This window comes from Leguminivora glycinivorella, chromosome 24, assembly GCF_023078275.1.
Source record: "Leguminivora glycinivorella isolate SPB_JAAS2020 chromosome 24, LegGlyc_1.1, whole genome shotgun sequence".
NCBI classification, from domain to species: Eukaryota; Metazoa; Arthropoda; class Insecta; order Lepidoptera; family Tortricidae; genus Leguminivora; species Leguminivora glycinivorella.
The window spans coordinates 7,890,753-7,914,946 of NC_062994.1; the positions used below are offsets into that span (position 1 = coordinate 7,890,753).

Here is a 24,194-nt window from a genome sequence, read left to right on the forward strand (position 1 = left end):
CCCGCAGCTCGGCCTGCGGCCTTCGCGTGCTTGGAAGCCTCTCAGGCACGCTCCGGGCCTTCGGCCCTCCGCGTAGTTACTGTGAGAGTTGTAGGTAAGTTGGAGCTTAAACACGACCCAATAGTAAAAGTGTCTTGAGAAGCTCACGACGGGCCTGCGGCCTGCGGCCTCCGGCCCGTCGTTTCGCTTCTCTAAGACACTTTTACTATTGGGTCGTGTTTAAGCTCCAACTTCCCGGTCCGCCGGCGAGCCGATCAGGGACGCTCCGGGCCTTCGGCCCTACGCGGAGCTCGGCCTTCGTCCTTCGCTGGGTTTCGAAGCTCCGCGTCGGGCCTTCGGCCCGCCGCTACGCTTATTATGACACTTTTAATTATTGTTCTGCTTGGGTGCACAGTCTGTACGCAGCTCGGCCTGCGGCCTTCGCGTGCTTGGGAGCACTCTGCCCGCAGCTCGGCCTGCGGCCTTCGCGTGCTTGGAAGCCTCTCAGGCACGCTCCGGGCCTTCGGCCCTCCGCGTAGTTACTGTGAGAGTTGTAGGTAAGTTGGAGCTTAAACACGACCCAATAGTAAAAGTGTCTTGAGAAGCTCACGACGGGCCTGCGGCCTGCGGCCTCCGGCCCGTCGTTTCGCTTCTCTAAGACACTTTTACTATTGGGTCGTGTTTAAGCTCCAACTTCCCGGTCCGCCGGCGAGCCGATCAGGGACGCTCCGGGCCTTCGGCCCTACGCGGAGCTCGGCCTTCGGCCTTCGCTCGGTTTCGAAGCTCCGCGTCGGGCCTTCGGCCCGCCGCTTCGCTTATTTAAATACTTTTAATTATTGTTTTGCTTGGGAGCACAGTCTGTACGCAGCTCGGCCTGCGGCCTTCGCGTGCTCGGGAGCACTCTGCCCGCAGCTCGGCCTGCGGCCTTCGCGTGCTTGGGAGCCTCTCAGACACGCTCCGGGCCTTCGGCCCTCCGCGTAGTTACTGTGGGGGTTGAGGGAAGTTGGAGCTTAAACACGACCCAATAGTAAAAGTGTCTTGAGAAGCTCACGACGGGCCTACGGCCTGCGGCCTCCGGCCCGTCGTTTCGCTTCTCTAAGACACTTTTACTATTGGGTCGTGTTTAAGCTCCAACTTCCCGGTCCGCCGGCGAGCCGATCAGGGACGCTCCGGGCCTTCGGCCCTACGCGGAGCTCGGCCTTCGGCCTTCGCTCGGTTCCGAAGCTCCGCGTCGGGCCTTCGGCCCGCCGCTACGCTTATTAAGGCACTTGGGGTGAGCAGTTTGACCGCGTGGGTTCGCCCCGCGGGCCTTGCGGCCCGCCGGGCTCACGTGCCGGCCCCTCTCAGGGACGCTCCGGGCCTTCGGCCCTACGCGGAGCTCGGCCTTCGGCCTTCGCAGGGTTTCGAAGCTCCGCGTCGGGCCTTCGGCCCGCCGCTTCGCTTATTTATATACTTTTTGTTTTTGTTTTGCTTGGGAGCACTCTCTACCCGCAGCTCGGCCTGCGGCCTTCGCGTGCTTGGGGCCTCTCGTACACGCTCCGGGCCTTCGGCCCTCCGCGTAGTTACTGTGGGGGTTGTAGGGAAGTTGGAGGTTACACACGACCCAATAGTAAAAGTGTCTTGAGAAGCTCACGACGGGCCTGCGGCCTGCGGCCTCCGGCCCGTCGTTTCGCTTCTCTAAGACACTTTTACTATTGGGTCGTGTGTAACCTCCAACTTCCCGGACCGCTGGCGAGCCGATCAGGGACGCTCCGGGCCTTCGGCCCTACGCGGAGCTCGGCCTTCGGCCTTCGCTTGGTTTCGAAGCTCCGCGTCGGGCCTTCGGCCCGCCGCTACGCTTATTAAGACACTTGGGGTGAGCAGTTTGACCGCGTGGGTTCGCCCCGCGGGCCTTGCGGCCCGCCGGGCTCACGTGCCGGCCCCTCTCAGGGACGCTCCGGGCCTTCGGCCCTACGCGGAGCTCGGCCTTCGGCCTTCGCTGGGTTTCGAAGCTCCGCGTCGGGCCTTCGGCCCGCCGCGTCGCTTTTTAGACACTGATAATTATTTTGTTTGGGAGCACTGTCTATCCGCAGCTCGGCCTGCGGCCTTCGCGTGCTTGGGAGCCTCTCCGTCACGCTCCGGGCCTTCGGCCCTCCGCGTAGTTACTGTGGGGGTTGTAGGGAAGTTGGAGGTTACACACGACCCAATAGTAAAAGTGTCTTGAGAAGCTCACGACGGGCCTGCGGCCTGCGGCCTCCGGCCCGTCGTTTCGCTTCTCTAAGACACTTTTACTATTGGGTCGTGTGTAACCTCCAACTTCCCGGACCGCCGGCGAGCCGATCAGGGACGCTCCGGGCCTTCGGCCCTACGCGGAGCTCGGCCTTCGGCCTTCGCTCGGCTCCGAAGCTCCGCCGTCGGGCCTTCGGCCCGCCGGCTACGCTTGTTTAGACACTTTTGTAAGGAAATTGTACGGGAGCACTTTCTGCCCGCGGCGAGGCCTTCGGCCTCGCCTGAAATTACTTGGAATTGGCCCGGGTGGGAGCCCAAAGTCGAGCTCCGGGCCTGCGGCCCTCCGCGGGGTCGGCCTTCGGCCTCCCACCCTGAAGCTCGCCCTTCGGGCTCGCGAAATTACTTGAAAAATTGATTTTGCCATAACGGCGGCCATCTTGGATTTTCGAAAAAAATTTTTTGACATTTGTAATCTGGGGGCCCATACCTCTCCGCATGCCAAATTTGAGCGCGCTCGGACCAACTTGAAAAAAAAAAAAAAAAAGTCGGCCATTTTGAATTTTTTTTGATGCAACTTTTTTCTGCTTGGGCTCTTGTATGACATTTGGTCGAGCACCCTATAGCTATCTCTTACGGTTTAGGAGTTGCCATACAAAAAAAAAGTGGCCAAATTTTCCGCATTTGTAGCATTTTTCAAAATTTTTTTTTATTATTCGAATCTAGACCCTAGAGAGATTCTATGACCAAAATTTCAGGTCGCTGGGACAAACTTGAAAAACGACCAAAAAAAAAAGTCGGCCATTTTGAAAAAAAAATGGCGGCCTCCAAAACTGCCCAGGGTCCTCTATGACATTTGGTCGAGCACCCCCCACCTAACTCCCCCCGTTTAGCCAGGCCGTCCAACATTTTTTGACCCAGGAGTCGGAGACGAAAATCCATATTTTTCCGGACCACGCATCGACCAGCTCTATACAACCCCACATCGACCCCCCACCTAACCCCCCCCGTTTCCAAATAAAACATCTATATATGAAATGAGTCGGGTTGCAGCTATATATAATATTAATTAACTAGTTTTTTAAAGGTGCGCGGGGCCCGAGGGCCCCGCGGTGTTCTTTTTTTGTTTTGCTTTTGTGCTTTGCTTATGCTTTTGCTTTTTGTTTTTGAGCTATGCTTTTTTGATTTATTGCTTTGCTTGTTTGCTTTAGCCTTTGCTTGCTTGGGAGCACTCTCTGCCCGCAGCTCGGCCTGCGGCCTCGCGTGCTTGGGAGCCTGTCAGACACGCTCCGGGCCTTCGGCCCTCCGCGTAGTTACTGTGGGGGTTGTAGGGAAGTTGGAGCTTAAACACGACCCAATAGTAAAAGTGTCTTGAGAAGCTCACGACGGGCCTACGGCCTGCGGCCTCCGGCCCGTCGTTTCGCTTCTCTAAGACACTTTTACTATTGGGTCGTGTTTAAGCTCCAACTTCCCGGTCCGCCGGCGAGTCGATCAGGGACGCTCCGGGCCTTCGGCCCTACGCGGAGCTCGGCCTTCGGCCTTCGCTGGGTTTCGAAGCTCCGCGTCGGGCCTTCGGCCCGCCGCTTCGCTTGTTAAGATACTTTTTGTTATTGTTTTGCTTGGAAGCACAGTCTGTACGCAGCTCGTTTAAGCTCCAACTTCCCGGTCCGCCGGCGCGCCGATCAGGGACGCTCCGGGCCTTCGGCCCTACGCGGAGCTCGGCCTTCGGCCTTCGCTCGTTTTGTTTCGAAGGTCCGCGTCGGCCTTCGGCCCGCCGCGTCGCTTGTTTATGCCTACGGCCTTCGCGTGCTTGGGAGCACTCTGCCCGCAGCTCGGCCTACGGCCTTCGCGTGCTTGGGAGCCTCTCAGACACGCTCCGGGCCTTGGCCCTCCGCGTAGTTACTGTGGGGGTTGTAGGGAAGTTGGAGCTTAAACACGACCCAATAGTAAAAGTGTCTTGAGACACTCTAAAGTAAGTGTCTCTAAGACACTTTTACTATTGGGTCGTGTTTAAGCTCCAACTTCCCCGGTCCGCCGGCGAGCCGATCAGGGACGCTCCGGGCCTTCGGCCCTACGCGGATCTCGGCCTTCGGCCTTCGCTGGGTTTCGAAGCTCCGCGTCGGGCCTTTGGCCCGCCGCTTCGCTTATTTAGATACTTTTTGTTATTGTTTTCTTGGGAGCACAGTCTGCACGCAGCTCGGCCTGCGGCCTTCGCGTGCTTGGGAGCACTCTGCCCGCAGCTCGGCCTGCGGCCTTCGCGTACTTGGGAGCCTGTCAGACACGCTCCGGGCCTTCGGCCCTCCGCGTAGTTACTGTGGGGATTGCAGGATTTGTAGGGAAGTTGGACCTCCGGCCTGCGGCCTCCGGCCCGCCGCGTCGCTTTTTAGACACTTTTACTTATATTTTCTTGCTTGGGAGCACTGTCTGTACGCAGCTCGGAACTTGGACCGGAGCAATGACCGTCGGGCTGTAGAACGCTCCCTCAGGCTGGTAGGGAAATTTGACTTTGTCCCCTCTCGCCGCCCTTTTTTGACTTTTCCAAAAAATTTTTTTTCTCATTTTTATTTTTGGCCCCCGCTCTTACCACGTGCCAAATTTGAACGCGCTCGGACCGAAAAAAAAAAAAAAAAATTTCAAAGTCGGCCATTTTGAAATTATATAAATGCCATTCGATGGACCTCAGATAACTGTACAACATTAGTTTAAGCACTATTAACCTTTTTTCTACCGTTACGGAGCTATGGGGATTTAAAAAAAAACCTCCATACAAACTGGTAGGGAAATTTGACTTTGTCCCCTCTCGCCACCGTTTTTGACTTTTCCAAATTTTTTTTTTCTCATTTCTATTTTTGGCCCCCGTTCTTACCACGTGCCAAATTTGAACGCGCTCGGACCGAAAATAAAAAAAAAAATTTCAAAGTCGGCCATTTTGAAATTTTGTAAATGCCATTCGATGGACCTCAGATAACTGTACAACATTAGTTCAAGCACTATTAACCTTTTCTCTACCGTTACGGAGCTATGGGGATTTAAAAAAGGACCTCCATACAAATTTCAATTGGCCTTCAAAGGGCGCCATTTTGAATTTTTCAAAATTTTCTTTTTGTATACTAATCTTGGGGTGGCTGTCTACCCGTGTGCAAAATTTCAGCGCGCTCGGACCATTTTGAAATTTTTCAAAAAAAAAGTCGGCCATTTTGATTTTTTTTTAACGCCATTCGATGGACCTCGGGTGACTGTATAACATTTGTTTGAGCACTTTTCACTTCTTTGTACCGTTACGGAGCTATGGTAATTAAAAGAAAAACCTCCACTCAAATTTCAATTGGCCCTCAAAGGCCGCCATTTTGAATTTTTCAAAATTTTCTTTTAGAATACAAATCTTGGGGCTACCTTCCACCCGTGTGCCAAATCTCAGCGCGCTAGGACCATTTTGAAAATTTTCAAAAAAAAAAGTCGGCCATTTTGATTTTTTTTTAATGCAACTTTTTTCTACTCGGATACCTGTATGACATTTGGTCGAGCACCCCCCGGCTATCTCTTACGGTTTAAAAGTTGCCATACAAAATAAAAGTGGCCAGTTTTCCCACATTTGTAGCACTTTTCAATTTTTTTTTATTTCAGTCGAATCAAGGCCGCTTGGAGATTCTACGACCAAAATTTGAGCACTCCACGATAAATTTGAAAAATCGTCAAAAAAAAAAGTCGGCCATTTTGAAAAAAAAATGGCGGCGTCAAAAACTGCCCAGGGTCCTCTATGACATTTGGTCGAACACTCCCCGGCTAACTCCAGCCGTTTGGCCAGGCCGTCCAACATTTTTTTACCCGGAACCGGTAGACCGACGGTCTGATCTATCCGGGGTCGCAGGACCAAACTCTATACGACCACACCAAACACTGCCACCTTCAAATCCCCCTTCTGCCTATTTTTGGAAAAATGTCAGTCGGGTTGTAGCTTTATATTATATAGATAGGCTACTTTCTGTCTCTTTCTAACACCCCTCTTCCCTAAAATGGGGAGTGGAAGTTTGTATGAAGCATTCCGCAATTTTCGAATTTAACGGGAGCAAAGCCACGGGCAAAAGCTAGTATAGTATGAATTTTCTGAGATGAACTTTTCGCTTTAGCCGTAATCTGTTAAACAAAGGCCTTTGTGTCTATTGTTGACGGCGGCTAGCTCCCGTTTAAACGGCACGTGCTATAGTCTCAGTGTAGTTAAAAAGCAACTATCATGATAGTAATAAGGTTCAAATCCATAAAAACCCCTTTCGGAGATAACATGTTTTGTCATCTTCAAAAAAAGTTACCTGCATACTGCAAACTGTTTAATAAATTTGAACCTTATTGCTGTCATGATAGTTGCTTTTTAATAACACTGAGACTATAGCACGTGCCGTTTAAAAGGGAGCTAGCCACCGTAACCAATAGACACAAAGGCCTTTGTTTAACAGATTACGGCTAAAGCGAAAAGTTCATCTCAGAAAATTCATACTATATAATATATACTTACAACACAAAGTAAGTACAAGGCCCGAGCAGACGCTTGGAGCGGAGCGTTCGGCGGGGCGGGCGAGGGTACAGCGACCACTCAGGACACTTTGTAATGTGAGCATTTCTTTTTTTTTTGCCAATAATTTTTTTTTATTGTTTTAGGGAATTTTAGGTCAATTGTACTCAGAATCACGAGTACTTTCAATCTCACTGGGAGACAAAAAGTGTTCCAGAATTTCCATACATTTTTTTACTTTCCTCTTTTGTTACCCCATACAACATGTACGGAAATTGGTAACAAAATAAGAAAAAATTGTATGGGACAATTTTTTTAACTACTAGAATTGAAAAGGCTAGTAATTCTGAGTAGAAATAGCATTTTTTTTTTCAAAAATATCACACTTCATAAAAGTGGCAAAAAAAAAAGAAATGCTCTTGTATGAGCTTCAATTGTTTGAGATGCACGCCGCAGCCCCGCCCCCTGCACGCCCAAGGGACCGTCAACACTCAAGAGACGCATGTCCGCCGACGCGGAACGGACGTCAGCGCCACGCCGCCTGAATGTAATTTTAAAAACCGGCCAAGAGCGTGTCGGGCCACGCTCAGTGTAGGGTTCCGTAGTTTTCCGTATTTTTCTCAAATACTACTGAACCTATCACGTTCAAAACAATTTTCCTAGAAAGTCTTTATAAAATTTCCCTACCTACCTATACCTACTTAAAAATGAAAGGGGGGCTCCTTTCCATTTTAGCATTTTCGCTACCGTATCCTCTTAAGAACTTAATAATTCAAGACGTAATTGTTAGTGTTGTTGTGAATTTAGAATATTGTAACCCCCTTATTCATAAACGTTCACTAAAGTTATCAAGCCGATAAAGTTCGTTTGTCCCTTTCCGGCGTATTGGTGTGATAGAAAGGGACAAACGAACATTATCGGCTTGATAACTTTATGAATAAGGGGGTTAGTGTTTTGTCACTAATAAATATGTAAAAAATTTAGAATTATTTTTACAAGCTTTTATTCAAATTGCCTTGTTAGTATGTTAGTTTGGGTCAAAACGTAGAAGCTTAATTTGACCCAGTTTCCGGTTTACTACTACTACTCGTAAATCTTCTTAATGTCGATGTCATTGTCATATGAATACTTAAAAAAAAATACAGAAAAGGAGAAAAAAAAATCTTAAAAAGAATTTGCCACAAGCTTTATTTCTGTTTCAAGCTTTTATTCAAATTGCCTTGTTAGTATGGATCAAAACGTCGAAGCTGAATTTGACCCAGTTTCCGGTTTACTACTACTACTCGTAAATCTTCTTAATATCGATTTCATTGTCATATGAATACTTAAAAAAAAATACAGAAAAGGAGAAAAAAAAATCTTAAAAAGAATTTGCTACAAGCTTTATTTCTGTAAATAATTGAAAATAAATTACCAATTTATTCCTTGTTTTTGCATTAAACACAGAAACTATCCTAGCTGTGGCATTTGTATAAATATAAATCATCTCTCATAAGTTTAACAATTCTTAGTTATAGGAACAATCACTGTACAATTATGTGTTACTATTTTTTTGTTTGTATTTATATTATTTATAAGTGTGGTCACCGCCAGGCAGTCATCTGGACCCAGCCGTAGTAATGTAATGGGTGTAAAAGGTGGCTCGATCATAATGTTGTTACAAGTGCAGCTTGGCATACCATTATTCGTAAGTATGATGTTTAATAAACATCGCATGTTTATAAAATCTGGAACTACATGGTCTGACCAATAAACATTGTTTATTGGTCAGACCATTTTCCACTTATAGTGAACTGTAATTTAGGTTAACATCAAAAATAATTTGACTATAATTGTAGTAAAAATAATGTTCTGTGGGAAGAGAGAGAGATATAGAGGAAATTATAAGTGCGGGACAGTCCTTGTGGTCACCGCCAGGCAGCCATCTGGTCCCAGCCGTAGTCGAGCTTCCACCAGGTCTGCTTGGGCCGCTTCGTGCGCGAGGTCATTGACACCACCCACTGGGACGAAAACCGGATCCGCTTGGTCGTCGGCGAGTGGATCGTGAACTCATGGTAGTTCTCGAATATTCCCGCCACTAGACAAACAATAGTGTGGTTTTAACGCCCAGTGTATAATTGAAAAACGAGCAAGTCAAAGGATTCTATAGTTGAACCACGAGCAAAGCGAGTGGTTAGAGAATGGGATCCTGAACTTGCGAGTTTTTCAACAATAACAACAACAAACACACGAGTGTAACACAAAAATTTTCCCCTCACTATAGCGAGGAAACTACATGATCCATTGAAATCGTATCAATTAAGGGGTGTCGCCTTGCATCAAATGAGGTAGTTCTAATTTGTATTATATGTTATTAGAGATGAAATAGTAATGTCAAATCCAAGTTTTCCACCTCGAAAGCCCATGGGGTCATAATTAAATTCATGAAAATCCGTAAAATTTTATGACTTTTTCTGACTTTTGTTAAATTTTACCACCAAAAACTTTTTGAACGGCAAAAGTGGCTATGAACAATTTGATGTCTACTAAATTATCGTTATTATGAATATAATTTTGTCTTGGTAAGCCATATATTTACTAAGATACAGCCATTCAAAGTTTTGCACAATTTCGACAAAAGGGAAAAGTAGTTGGAGCTGTTCGGAGGTGTATAATCTTTTTTAATCCATACTGAAGATGAATTCTTACGGAGTCCACAAGGCTTCATTTCTCAACCGAAGCTGGAACCACCAACAACTCAGGTTCTGCTTAAAATGAACAATTCTCTGTACTTACAAAGAAGGTTGTACCAGCAGTTCTGGTTGCGAGAAAGTAAGTGTCAACAGCTCAGCTGTTTGCACCTACTGCAGTGGACAATTTTGCGGTAATGTACCAGGTCTGGTGTTTACCAATGTTGGTAAACTACTCGTTGATGATCCACCATCAGATGATGATTTTGACCTTCCTGATCAGTTGACAGAGACATACTACCTCGGTAAGCTTTCTCCTAAAGGAGTGCTGTGGATTCGAAGGTCCAGTCTAGTTCATTTATCGTTAACTACCTTATTTCACTAACTAACCCTACTTCATATTGCGAACCCTTGAGAAGCCGAATCTTCGAAACTATTTGGCGTACCAAGACCAAATTAGTCTCATTTAATTACAAATTGTGTCTACTTTAAATTGTGTATAGTGACTTTTGCCGTACCGTGGGTACTTTGTTGAAAAAAATCACAAATGCTGAAATTTTTAAGGTTTTCGTGTATTTAATAATGACCCCATTGGCTTTCGAGGTGGAAAACTTAGATGCTGCATCACTATTGCATATACAACAATATGAAACACCAATTAGAACTACCTCATTTGATGCAAGGCTGAATGTACGATTTCAATGGATCAACAACGCAAAAAATGCGTGTATCACTGCTTCCAGTAGCTACACAGGTGGTTAATCATCTTTATTACTAGATTCACCTACTTTTATCAATTTTAAAGCAGTTAATTTGACTTTATTCAAGGTCAAATTAGTTTACCCACTAGTGGATAAAATGCGTTTCTACCCGCTGGTATTAAAGGACAAAACACGTGTTTCCGAGCTAGTGAGGGGAAAAATACATACAAAAATACATACTAGAGGTGCACCGAATATTCGGTTACTATTCGGTATCCGGCCTATTCGGCCCTTATTTTAATATTCGGCCGGATACCGGATAGTGACGTACTATCCGGCCGGATACCGGATGTGCTATTTTTGATTGAATGATTTTGGGCTAAACAAATTAAATGTAAAAAAAAAAACATTTAAACAAAAACGGATTCCGCGCGAAGTTCACTACGAAACAAGTCAAAACCTGCACGACGCGCCCGCTCCCTGCTTAAATTGTAGGATTGTAGGTAAAATTCTGCTTTCCGAATATTCGGCGGCCGGATACCGAATATTCGGCCGATGGTTTGGCCGAATATTCGGTATCCGGTATCCGACCAAACAACTATTCGTTGCATCTCCAATACATACAATCACGCCTGTTTCCCAGATCTCCATTTGCTACGATCCTGACAAAACACTTTCCCTTCACTCAGTTTCATAAAGCTGAGTTTAGACCAGCAAGTTATTGCTGCATGTTTTGACGCAACTATAAGTAAGACTGAGTGGCAAATATCTTTATCTCTTTCTTGCATATACTTACTTCTGTTTCAAAAATTGCAGCAATAACTTGCACGTCTAAACTCAGTTTTACGTTCCTCATACATGCCAAATAAAATGTCAGGGAAATTAGATGTTTTTTCGCAACTGGGAGCCGATTTTTGAATGTCGACCATTCGATTTCATGAATTTCGTTGAATAATATCACCACTAGTAATTTAAATTTGATCAAGGACCATATAATACCTACGGGACTGACAAAGCCCATACAAAAAAGCGTACCCTTGAAATGTATGGCCCTTTTAGGCTTAGGTTTTGCAGCCTGAAAGTGGCCAAAATCATATTTTGCACAAATATTTTTGCGTGTTTTAATTTTTTATAGGAACAAATAACATATTTGAGCAATTCTTTTTTTTGCCAATAAAAAAGTTTTGTTTGTTTTATGGAATTTTAGGTCAAAAATATTGTACTCAGAATCACGAGTAGGTACTTTCAATCTCACTGGGAGACAAAAAGTGTCACAGAATTTCCATACATTTTTGTTACTTTCCTCTTTTGTTACCCCATACAACATGTACGGAAAATGGTAACAAAATAAGAAAAAAATCGTATGGGACAATTTTTTTTACGAATAGGATTGAAAAAACTAATAATTCTGAGTAAAAATAGCATTTTTTTTTTCAAAAATATCACACTTCATAAAAGTGGCAAAAAAAGAAGAAATGCTCATTTCCATATTTTTTATTATTTATTTCCAATGTAGTTATGATAGTATTTAATAGATGGCGCTAAAACTTGAGATACGATTCTTAGTATGAATATTGTAAATTCTATATGAATTATTCTTACCCGGAGTAAAAAAAAACCTAAAAAAAATAACTTACTCTTAAGTTTGTGCTTCTTCTCAATCTCATGGAGCATATTCTCGAGATGGTTGATAATCCAGTAATAGTTCTCGACGTATTTGAGGAATGTGATAAGGTCCGTCGTGTGAGCGTCGAAGTTGTACAGGTCTGTGGTTAGCGTAGAGTTGTAGATGTCTATCATTCTCCTGTAGCACTCCTGTAAGCACAGAGGCAGAGTATAAAACCAGTAATAATACAAAGAAAAAATGACCAATGCCAACGAATGACCAATGCAATGTACGGCAACGCCATCTCTGTTCGCTAGCTCGTAATCACATGTGTTGATTCAGTTAGGAGGTCGAACTAGTTTCGGTTCTACCTCAGAGATGGCGGGGGGCGCCAAGCTCTCGGTAATTGTGTCATATACTTGAAAATTTCGACCCTTGCTTTCGTGTACCGATGGCCGAGTGGTTGACTGGTTGAGGCATCCGTCCGGTTAACGGAGTACACTGGTTCGTATCCAGCGTGGAACACAATAACAATTGCATTTCTCTAGCACTTATTTTTTATTAAAATTTAATTTTAAACGAGTTGGTCCTGATTTTCTTTTCAAAACAACAAAAAAATTTAAAAAAAATGCACGTCGGTCAAAAAAATTTTAGGAAAGCGTGGTGAGATAGGGAACAACCCTACCTATCCGCCATTTATCCTACATATCCGGCGCGTACTAGAGATTAACGCCGCTGATTAACTACTGAGTCATCTTTATACTTACAGGCCCTTATACAAATATATGAACGTGTTTCTTCTATCTAAATCAACTTCTGTGGTAGATACTATCGGCCTTAGTGCGTTTTCACATTGTTCGGTACATTGAAGCCGCCATCTTTGATTTTTGCCTTTGAAATCCTTCCGACATCCGATCGGATATTTATTTATTTATTATTTGGAGAACCAACAGCTTACAATTCAGAATAAACAATATCACTACATAGTATAAAACAAAGTCACTTTTTCTGTCCCTATGTCCCTATGTCCCTTTGTATGCTTAAATCTTTGAAACTACGCAACGGATTTTGATGCGGTTTTTTTTAATAGATAGAGTGATTCAAGAGGAAGGTTTATGTGTATAATAACATCCATTAAATAGTGGAGAAGTACTGTTATTTTTGAGGTTTCTAATGTGATGTCGTAAATAATTACATGCGGGTAGATTATATTTATTTGTCTACCCCGAACATTTATATAAATTAATATCGGGTAGTTTTGTGTTGTTTACATCTCCGGTGACATTTTGCTGGGACGTCAGTCTTCCGCGACCACGGCCAGTGCAACCTGGCCGAAACGTTGGGAAAAAAGGTAAAAATAATGTTAATTAATCGCATTCGACCTGTATGTGACTTTAAATATGTGTACAAAGCGCGAGAACTTAGTGTTATCTTGAAAAGGGATAGGGATAGCGATAGGGATAGCGATAGGGATAGCGATATCACTACATAGTATAAAACAAAGTCGCTTTCTCTGTCCCTATGTCCCTTTGTATGCTTAAATCTTTGAAACTACGCAACGGATTTTGATGCGGTTTTTTTTTAATAGATAGAGTGATTCAAGAGGAAGGTTTATATGTATAATAACATCCATTAACACTTTCGCTACCAAGAACCCGACTGTCGGGTACACCGCTCGTAGAAGCGTAGCCGATTACATGGGTTTCCCCGTATGTAGCGAAAATGTCGTAGCGCCGCGTAGAGCCCGGTTTCGAAAGTGTTAAATAGTGGAGAAGTACTGTTATTTTTGAGGTTTCTAATGTGATGTCGTAAATAATTACATGCGGGTAGACTATATTTATTTGTCTACCCCGAACATTTATATAAATTAATATCGGGTAGTTTTGTGTTGTTTACATCTCCGGTGACATTTTGCTGGGACGTCAGTCTTCCGCGACCACGGCCAGTGCAACCTGGCCGAAACGTTGGGAAAAAAGGTAAAAATAATGTTAATTAATCGCATTCGACCTGTATGTGACTTTAAATATGTGTACAAAGCGCGAGAACTTAGTGTTATCTTGATAAGGGATAGGGATAGCGATAGGGATAGCGATAGGGATAGCGATATCACTACATAGTATAAAACAAAGTCGCTTTCTCTGTCCCTATGTCCCTTTGTATGCTTAAATCTTTGAAACTACGCAACGGATTTTGATGCGGTTTTTTTTTTAATAGATAGAGTGATTCAAGAGGAAGGTTTATATGTATAATAACATCCATTAAATAGTGGAGAAGTACTGTTATTTTTGAGGTTTCTAATGTGATGTCGTAAATAATTACATGCGGGTAGATTATATTTATTTGTATACCCCGAACATTTATATAAATTAATATCGGGTAGTTTTGTGTTGTTTACATCTCCGGTGACATTTTGCTGGGACGTCAGTCTTCCGCGACCACGGCCAGTGCAACCTGGCCGAAACGTTGGGAAAAAAGGTAAAAATAATGTTAATTAATCGCTTTCGACCTGTATGTGACTTTAAATATGTGTACAAAGCGCGAGAACTTAGTGTTATCTTGATAAGGGATAGGGATAGCGATAGGGATAGCGATAGGGATAGCGATAGGGATAGCGATAGCCATAGCGTTAGCGATAGCGATAACGATAGGGATAGAGATAGGGATACGGATACGGATACGGAAACGGATACGGATACGGATAATATGGGTATCGTTAGAGGGATACGGATAATCGGTCGGCGGTCTCTTACAATCAAAGTGCTCTAAGACGATCGTTGTTTGCTTGCTTGAAGATTACGTTTGCGATAAGTATAAGCAAAATGTAAAAAATTGTAAGGGATAATAGAAAAAAGTACTTTTTACCCACCGATCATATAGTGTCGAAATACGGGCTATGTGGGATGTTTATAAAGGTTTCCCCAGCGTATATAGAATTACCTACGCTGTGGTCGATGTGTAATATTTCTACAATCATTGCAAGCAAAAGTATTATGTGCAATCGAAATAATCGCAGATAAATATACCAGAGAAACCTAAGGATCCAAATGAAAATCTTAATGAATACTTTTATTACGCGGGCGAAGCCGCGGGTAAAAGCTAGTAAACAATATAACCCTAGTAACAAACAGCCAATTATAGGTTCCCACCAGTAGTAACAGGTTATCAAACAAATGGTGGTTAGTACTACATTACTATCTACGTGTATCTCACTGACACGTGATGATTATTACGTCTTGGAAAAGCAAAACTTAGTACTAAATTAATATATAAGTACATCAACAAGTTATACCTGTATAGTATTCTACATTAACAATCTATATATAATATGTTGTCGCTCGTGGCTATCTATATATAATATTGCTAAAAGGCACTTACTTCCATGGTCCTCAAGACAAAGCCAATTTCGAAGCCAGGGGTGTTGATGTTGTTCTGCCGTATCGGATCCGTCTTGTTCATCTCATACTCGATCTCCAGCAGTGTGGAGCGCACGAAGTTTATTATCATATCCTGTGTGCCCATTGTAGTAGTACCCTCCGCCATGGGGTCTCATCCGGAACAGTGCAAAATTATTTCCAAATAGAAATCATAGATGGCGCTAAGTGTCACGATTGACGATTATTATTTTTTTATCAAATAGATTTAAAGGTATTTGAAGCGTCATAAATTAAGTACATTATAAATTAAATACAAACATCGATGACAACACAAATTTAATGCATTATCTTAGAAATTTTCAAAGAAATAATATCACGTAATATATTGCTACTGACTATGACGCAACAACGTGAACAACCTGCGCGCGACAGTATCGAGCTACCTAAATTTTATTGCATATTGTCACTAGATGGAGGTGTCACTATCTACAGTATACTGCCAACGAAACGGTGCGATTGTGTGCGTTCCGTTCATTGAGATATATGTAGTATGTACTACGTACTATAGGCGACGTTGCCAGACGGAAACTCTGCACAAGCTGACAAATGCGCGGAGTGCGCGAAGCGGTAATTTACGCGTAGTCCACCATCAGATGTGACACATTATTATATTCCGCCTGTCAAAATTATTTATTTATTTATTTACAACTTAAAAAATACAAAGTAAGCGATCACTGCCGCCCATGGACACCCGAAACACCAGGGGTGTTGGAGGTGCGTTGCCGGCCTTTAAGATGGGTGTACGCTCTTTTCTTGAAGATTTATCTTCTTCTTTAAAATACAAATATATACTTATATATAATAAAAGTGCGGTCAGTTTTTTTGGACAAAGCGTAGGTATCCATTGTTCTCTTTTTTCATGACCAGGCCAAAGAAAACAGCAAAAAGTGAGCGTGCTAAAAATACAATTTTACTCAATAACTATTAACAATCAATAAACAAATTAACTTTTTTTTTATATTATAGTAACATAATTCATAAAGTAGTAAGTAGTTACGTAATAATTTTCCAAATTGAAATAAATATATTTCGCAAATCTATTAGAGGTGAAACACATTAGTAGGAACAATGAAAATGGCACATCTGCGCGGTTAACTTTTTAGTCTATGATTGCGTCACCAAAATCGCGCAGCCTCGCTCCGGCTCGCGTGTTCGTAGAATATTCAGCTGTCAGCCGATAATATTTGTTTGTGTACGTTAATAATGTAGGTATACGTTTGTAGTAGTGTGCGTGACAAAAATGTCGTCTATTTCTATTAAACAGCTGCCAATGATCGAAACTCAAATTAGTTGAACAATTTCCATTGAAAAAAAAAGTTTGTAATGCATCGGTCCGAATTGTGGATACTAGTTTTATCATCTTTTAGTATATACAATTGAATGTAAAATTATTTATTTTGCCTGACACTCTTGAGTATTTTTTATGCCGTTATTTTAATTTTACAATATAATATTTGGAATATAGTGCTTATAATTATTAAATATAAAATATTTTTTAAATACTTTTTGATACAAAATCATACTTCATTGATTTGGAACAATGCTTTTTATCGGACCTACAGTCAACCAATTGGAACCCTAGGCCACTGTAGAACTATGTCATAGTAACGTTATAAATCAGATTGTAAGAAACCTCTTACTGCTTGTCATTTTGACATGGTTGTAGAGTGGCCTAGGGTTCCAATTGGTTGACTGTACATCCGACACTATCGGAAGCGTTTATCGGATGTAGGATGTCGATCTGACACCCGATATCGGATCGGATAATGTGAAAACGGCCTAAGCATTAACCGTTAGTGCGTTTTCACATTATCCGATCCGATATCGGATGTAGGACCGATATCCCATACATTGAAGCCGCCATCTTTGATTTTTGCCTTTGAAATCCTTCCGACATTTGCCACATGCACGACCGATGCGATGCATGCGAAATCAAACCTTATCGATATGGAAGTATGAGACGCGACGATTGCCGACTGGCTAGGATTTCCGAACGCACACGAATGCGCGCTCGGTCGCCGATCTGCGGCGGAGTGGGCCTAGACCTCGACGCGACGCCGCACTTGCGTCGCGCGAAGCGCAAGAGCATTTTAAAACATTATTATTGTACAAATATAATTATTTATTAACCACATCACCCCCCCCCCCCCCCCCCCGACCAAACCAAACCAAAACACACAACATTTTTGCATTTTTCCCCTCGCTAGGTCGGAAACACGCGTTTTGTCCTTCAATACCAGCAGGTAAAAACCCACTAGTGGATAAAGTAATTTGACCTTGAATATAGTCATGTAGTGAATCTAGTGATGACGATGTTTTACCACCTGTGGAACTCCTGGAAGTAGTGATAAACGCGTTTTTTGCGTTGTACTTTCTTCGCTATAGTGAGGGAAAATGTTGTTGTGTATCGTGGTTCAACTATAGAATACTTTCGCTTGCTCGTTTTTCAATTCCACACTCGCCGTTAAAATACAACTTTGCACTCTTGTATAACAAATAACTATGTATTTTATATTTTTGAATATATTTTTTCAAACTGGCACTTAAAAAGAGTTTAAACGTTTTTTTTTTTCTAAAAACCTAAATTTTTCAACAAAGGTTTTACTTTTCACTTTTCGACATCTATCAATGAGAAAGGACCTTTTGTAGTAAGAAACAATACGATTTTTTTATTTAAAAACGATAATGTAAAACCGGCCAAGAGCGTGTCGGGCCACGCTCAGTGTAGGGTTCTATTTTTTTTATTTAAACTTTATTGCACAACTAAAGAAACATGTACAAATGGCGGACTTAATGCCAAAAGGCATTCTCTACCAGTCAACCATTGGGTTAAACAGAGACATATATGTTGGCGCAGGAGAAATAATAGCTGACAGAGACAAATATAATCGTGACATCAAACATAAATTTACTAAACTCAGATTGAATACTAATACTTATATAAATTTATATAAAGATAGACTAATATATATAATTACATATATATGATGGTGAACATTATTTGAATTCTTCTGCCAGAAGATGCTTGCGGAGCAGTCGTTTGAAAACGAGTTTGCTTGGGGCTTGTCGAATAGAGAGGGGTAGAGAATTCCAAAGGCGGATTGCCTCGACGGCGAAGGAGTTAGAGACGAAACCAGAACGGTGAGAAGGAATGGAGAGTTTGAGAGAGCGGGAGGAACGTAGTTCACAGCCTGGACGGGGGTAATGAAAGTGAATTTACATTTCAGATAACTGGGAGAGTAGGGCTCGAACAAAATGGAGAATAACATGCTCAGGATTCTAAAAGACCTACGACGACGAATGGAAAGCCAATTTAACTGGCGACGATATGAAGAAATGTGGTCGTATTTGCGTAGGCCGAAGATAAATCGAATGCCATTGTTAATAAGACGGTCAAGTTTGTTGAGATGCTCCTGTGAGATATTGGTCATGCACGCGTCTGCATAGTCAATGACTGGTAAAATTAGCGCTTGCACGAGTAATTTCTTAGTACCGACTGGAAGAAAATTCTTAAATTTATAAAGATAACGGAGCGTTCCACACACCTTACGACTGACTTCAGATACCTGGTCATTCCAAGTAAGGCTTGAGTCTAAAACAAGGCCGAGATCTTTCACTTGCTTAGATATTGGAATGACGGTGCCATCAAACAGGATCGGTGCAACGGCAACAGCACCGAGCTTTACCAGCTGATGTTGGCTTCCTAAAACAATAGCCTGACACTTCGCTGGATTGACGCTGATACCGAAGCTACTGGACCATTCAGCTATGTAATCCAGGTCGTCATTAATCAGCGAAATGGCAGTCTATGTCTTCTACAGGAGCTTGAGTGTACAGCTGCAGGTCATCTGCATACAAGTGGTAAGAGCTACGGATTTTGGAGGTGATTTGATCAATGAAGACGGAGAATAAAAGAGGAGAAAGAATCCCACCTTGTGGTACTCCAGTGTTCAGATCACACCAGGCAGATAAGGAACAACTGGATTTGACTGCCTGAGCACGGTCAGCAAGGTAGGACACAAACCACTCGGTCGATTTTGGCGAGACTTTCAGATGAGAAAGAATCGCAACAAGTAAGTCATGATCCACCGCATTGAACGCATTGGAAAAATCAATGAGCACCAACACCGTTACTCTCGAATTTTCCATGCCGTTTCTTACATCTTCAACCACATTGAGAAGTGCGGTGGTGGTGCTGTGACCAGATCGAAATCCCGATTGAAAAGAAGAGAGCAGGTTATTACTATGAATAAATTTAGAAATTTGACTATGAGCTGCTGCCTCAAGAATTTTTGATAGAAAAGGTAGAATGGAGATAGGCCGAAAATGATTGACTGAACTAGGGTTAGATAATTTAGGTAGTGGAATGACAAAGGCCCTCCGCCAGCATGAAGGAAAGACCCCAGAGAGCAGAGAAGTGTTGACAATATGTGTGAGAATAGGCAAAATGCAGTCGAGAGTAATCATGACTCTACTCACATTATCGTGTCCAACCGCTTTAGACCTAACCGACATAACTATCTTTTTGATCTCATCTTCAGTGACAGAGGTGAATGTAAAAGTGTCAACATTTGGGAAAGGTAAAGATGCGATATAACACAAGGTTTTGAATTTTATTAAAGAATTGAGAACGGGTGTCTGAGAAAAATGTAAATTTAAATGATCAAGAGAAAAAGGAAGTGAGTCAACATCGGCCTTGGTTTTACCAATTCCGAGTGACCGGAGAAATTTCCATGTGTCCGCGGGTGAAGAAGTCGTAATGTTGTCGTGTATGTAACGTCGTTTCGCCGCTCTTACCACCTGGTTGCAGCGATTTCTGGCAACTTTAAAAAGCCGCCAGTTTTCGTCACACCGATTCCGCTTGTAAGCGCGGAACGCTCCGTCCCTCCTCATCATTGCCTTACGCACGTCACTAGATATCCAGGGAGCTGGTGACCTCTTTAGCCTAACTGGTCGAACCGGAGCATGATCATCAAACAGTTTCAGAAGAACAGAGTTAAAGTGAGAGACTTTATCATCAACAGTTTGTGCCAGCAATGTGCCCGACCAGTCAGCCAAAGTGGCATCCTCCTTAAGTTTTTGAATATTAATACGCGCGAAGCCACGTAAGTGAACTACTACTGGTTCCGGTTTTGGCGGCTTGATTTTGTATGAGACATATATCAGGTCATGTCGTGAAAAGCCAGGTGCTAACATTTGACCGAATTTTACTACGTGATCTGGCGACGATGTGAAAATCAGGTCCAGCCAGGAATCAGAGGAGTCGATATTGTGGTGCGTTGCGTCCAAGGGCAATAAAGAAAAATCAGATGACGTGACAATGGATCTTAGCTTGCGCGATCTGGAACTATCTCTCAGAAGGTCTGTATTAAAATCACCCATTACAATGTGATGAGCACATTCAGTACCAATACCAGACAGAAGCACCTCGAGTGTTGAAAAATAATCAATCATTGGTGGGCAGTAAACTGTCCCCAACATAATGCGCACACCAAGAAGCTTCACCTCAACGATTAAGTATTCCATGGAACCGGAATATTGAGAGGGAGAGGAATCAATTATTTTATAAGGAATGTCCGCTCTGAGATACATGGCCACTCCTCCGCCGCCTTTGCCTGTTCGATCGTTACGTAATAGGATGTAACCAGGAAGGCTGCAGGAGGTTGAGGATATATTAGGTTTTAGCCAACTTTCACTGATAAGAATGGCATGTACGTTACACGAAGAAAACGAATCTAGAAAGTCAGTGAAGTGGCTTAAGATACTTTGAGCATTTATATGGCACACATTAAAAACATTTTTATTATTTTGAAACTCGCCCCTCAATGACGTACCAAGGTTAATCGAGTCATCAAGTGAGTGAAACGAGTTAGACAAGCTGCAAGCAGAATAAAATGAGTCGTCACATCCATCAGTAGACATACAAATAAATAAATATAAAAGAAATAAAAATAATATATAAAATATATATTTATAAGAGGGTTCCGTAGTTTTCCGTATTTTTCTCAAAAACTACTGAACCTATCAAGTTCAAAACAATTTTCCTAGAAAGTCTTTATAAAGTTCTACATTTGTGATTTTTTTCATATTTTTTAAACATATGGTTCAAAAGTTAGAGGGGGGACGCACTTTTTTTCCTTTAGGAGCGATTATTTCCGAAAATATTAATATTATCAAAAAAACGATCTTAGGAAACCCTTATTCATTTTTAAATACCTATCCAACAATATACCACACGTTGGGGTTGGAATGAAACAAATATCAGCCCCCACTTTACATGTAGGGGGGGTACCCTAATAAAACATTTTTTCCAATTTTTTATTTTTGCACTTTGTTGGCGTGATTGATATACATATTGGTACCAAATTTCAGCTTTCTAGTGCTAACGGTTACTGAGATTATCCGCGGACGGACGGACGGACGGACGGACGGACGGACGGACGGACGGACGGACGGACAGACAGACATGGCGAAACTATAAGGGTTCCTAGTTGACTACGGAACCCTAAAAACGGCCTAAGGGTTACCAAGGCTCGATCGGCGCGCCTAGTGGACGCCAGGCTTAAATTGTCTGGTCTTGGTGTTTTAATAATTTTATGTGTTTATAGTCGTAATTTATTTGCGAAGTATTAATTTTATATCTGTATTTTTAAATTACACTATGTTGTGGTACCGGGAAGCATATTTTAACTTAAAAGGACGTAATGACAACATTTCATACCATGTTTCAGAAAATAAATAGTTTCGGAGTTTAAATTAAGTTTGCAGTGTTTGCACAATTTTATGAATAAAAATATTACTCTCGAAAATGTTTTATCAAATACGTACTTTACATTTTGTTCATTATGTTTACTACATGTACATTCTTAGCTATTATACTTATGTATTTCTTACATAATAATATTCATTTCCATATTTCTAATTAACTACGCGCCTGCTTTAGAGTGCTTTAAATTTTAACAAATCAATGCATCCTTTGGTCGGGGGCTGGGGCCTCTCAACTCAAGGTCGCCGGCGCCGTGGTCGCGGAGCGCGGGGCGTGGGGCGCGGGGTGGGGCGCCGCGGATCTCGTTCATTCAATTCCGCTTGCATGTATTGCGGACAGAGCGAGTATATTATACGTACGCGGCGAGCACACATACAAGCCGCACGGCAACGCCATCTAGTAATGTTCGACTTTAAACGTCCATGTGACGTTATAGGTTTAGTGCGTGAAAGCTAAAACAGATGTCGCAAGATGTTGCAGTTTGATGACTATTTCGACGTAGGATACTGATAAGAGTTTTGTTGGCCACGCGTGGCTACTGGCGCCATCTAGCTCTTTGAGTGTGGATTAAATTTAGCCTACAGGTCTAGAATACTTAGGACGGCGCCCATTTTTAGTATGGGATTAGGTATCTGTACTAGTATTATTTGATCTGTGCCTCCGCGCACCAACCGGTGGCTGCAACATTCAAATGTATAATAAACTAGCTTTTGCCCGCGGCTTCGCACGCGTTAGAAAGGTACAAAAAGTAGCCTATGTCACTCTCCATCCCTTCAACTATCTCCACTTAAAAAATCACGTCAATACGTCGCTCCGTTTTGCCGTGAAAGAAGAACAACAAACAGACACACACTTTCCCATTTATAATATTAGTATGAATACAGGGTAAGATAAAAAGAACCTTTCAAACTTTGCGTAGTGACTTTTGAGGTCATAATGAACAACTTTTATTATGGGACCAATGCTGGAATCGCGAAAAATTTTTGGCTGTTTCATACATTTCGACTGTCATGATGCCGCTCATTTCTATGGAAAATATATCGCGGGAGCTCGACAAAAATCAAAACTGTTATCGCTTATCCTGTTTCCTGTGTGTCCTGTATAAGTATTTGTACATTATGTATATCGTTGTCTGAGTACCCACATCACAAGCCTTCTTGAGCTTACCGTGGAGCTCAGTCAATTTGTGTAAAATCTCCTATAATATTTATATTTATGACTGTCTAGTGTCTATATTCCGGTCAATATAAGTTTAATAGATATTTCTTTACAAATTCTTTTAGTTTTTCTTAATCTGAAAATGAATAAATGTAAAAACGTGACGAAACTAATAGTGCAAGCTTGGAACAAATTACCCTCTGAAGTTGTGAACTCTACCAGTGTTAATCAATTTAAAAATAGACTAGACAAACTATCTAAGAATTGAAATCGTGCAAAGTGAACTAGACGTACCAGCATCAGCTGCCTGTCTAAAACGAAATAATAATTATAATAAATCTTGGACACGGCGCGGATAGTTCGACGGTTCCTCTCTCTGCAGCAGCCCTAACCACCGGCAGCTTGGGCCCTGCCCCGCTGCTGGCGGCACCCTAGGTTAGGTTTTTTTATAATGTGTTTATATATTTTGTATTGTTTTGTATGTGGTTTTGTATTTTACTTTTATAATCATATTATAAAAGAACTAAGAACTGAAATGAATAAAGAGAATAATAATAATAATAAACTTACAGAATAAGCAGAAAAAAACAACAGCTCCCAACATTGTTCTTGATTATTTTAAGTATTATAATTACGATAATTAATGACCTAATCAAATACACCCAAGTGTGAAATTGCATTTTAAATTAAGTAGGCACTTTTTTATTGGTACTGGGTTACCAAGACGTTCAGTTTAGGTCAAGAGAAAGGGACACAGCTATAGCTATACCTCCGTCTCTCTCTCTCTCAACCTAACCTGAACGGCTATAGCACTTCATGCTAACCCCCCGTCATTTTATCAAGTCTAGATGCGGACAATGTGCCAAAAGTATGTAGACACGATTTTATTGCTTATATGCGGTATGATTTAGTAAACCCTTATTAATTTTTAAATACCTATCCAACAATATATCACACGTTGGGGTTGGAATGAAAAAAAAAACAGTCCCCACTTTACATGGGGGGGGGGGAGGGGTTACCCTAACAAAACATTTTTTTTCACTTTTTATTTTACTACTTTGTCGGCGTGATTGATATACATATTGGTACCAAATTTCAGCTTTCTAATGCTAACGGTCACTGAGATTATCCGCGGACAGACGGATGGACGGACAGACAGACATGGCGAA

The 24,194-nt window shown here is 42.3% G+C and overlaps 1 protein-coding gene across 2 annotated transcripts; it reads right to left on the bottom strand.

Annotated features, from left to right (window-relative positions):
• Window positions 1-8,056: 8,056 nt before the first annotated feature.
• On the bottom strand, window positions 8,057-23,608 carry LOC125238722. 2 transcript variants are annotated; one of them, XM_048146135.1, is made up of 4 exons: window positions 23,596-23,608; window positions 15,043-15,212; window positions 11,699-11,876; window positions 8,057-8,768 (listed from the first exon to the last, which is right to left on the bottom strand). In XM_048146135.1, the coding sequence occupies exons 2-4, from the start codon at window positions 15,205-15,207 to the stop codon at window positions 8,599-8,601; spliced, it is 513 nt and encodes a 170-aa protein (XP_048002092.1). In that variant the 5' UTR covers window positions 15,208-15,212; window positions 23,596-23,608; the 3' UTR covers window positions 8,057-8,598. The 2 variants fall into 2 exon arrangements, with proteins under 2 accessions (XP_048002092.1, XP_048002093.1); XM_048146136.1 differs by lacking the exon at window positions 23,596-23,608 and adding an exon at window positions 23,320-23,372 and having other exon boundaries at window positions 15,043-15,174.
• Window positions 23,609-24,194: the final 586 nt, after the last annotated feature.

Bases quoted from the DNA above. Each gene is read 5' to 3' on its own strand.
- LOC125238722 (XM_048146135.1), bottom strand. From the start codon at position 15,207: ATGGCGGAGGGTACTACTACAATGGGCACACAGGATATGATAATAAAC. The intron at 11,877-15,042 runs GTAAGTGCCTTT...CTGTGCTTACAG, and splicing joins TTGTCTTGAGGACCATGGAA to GAGTGCTACAGGAGAATGAT. The intron at 8,769-11,698 runs GTAAGTTATTTT...TTGTTTGTCTAG, and splicing joins GAAGAAGCACAAACTTAAGA to TGGCGGGAATATTCGAGAAC.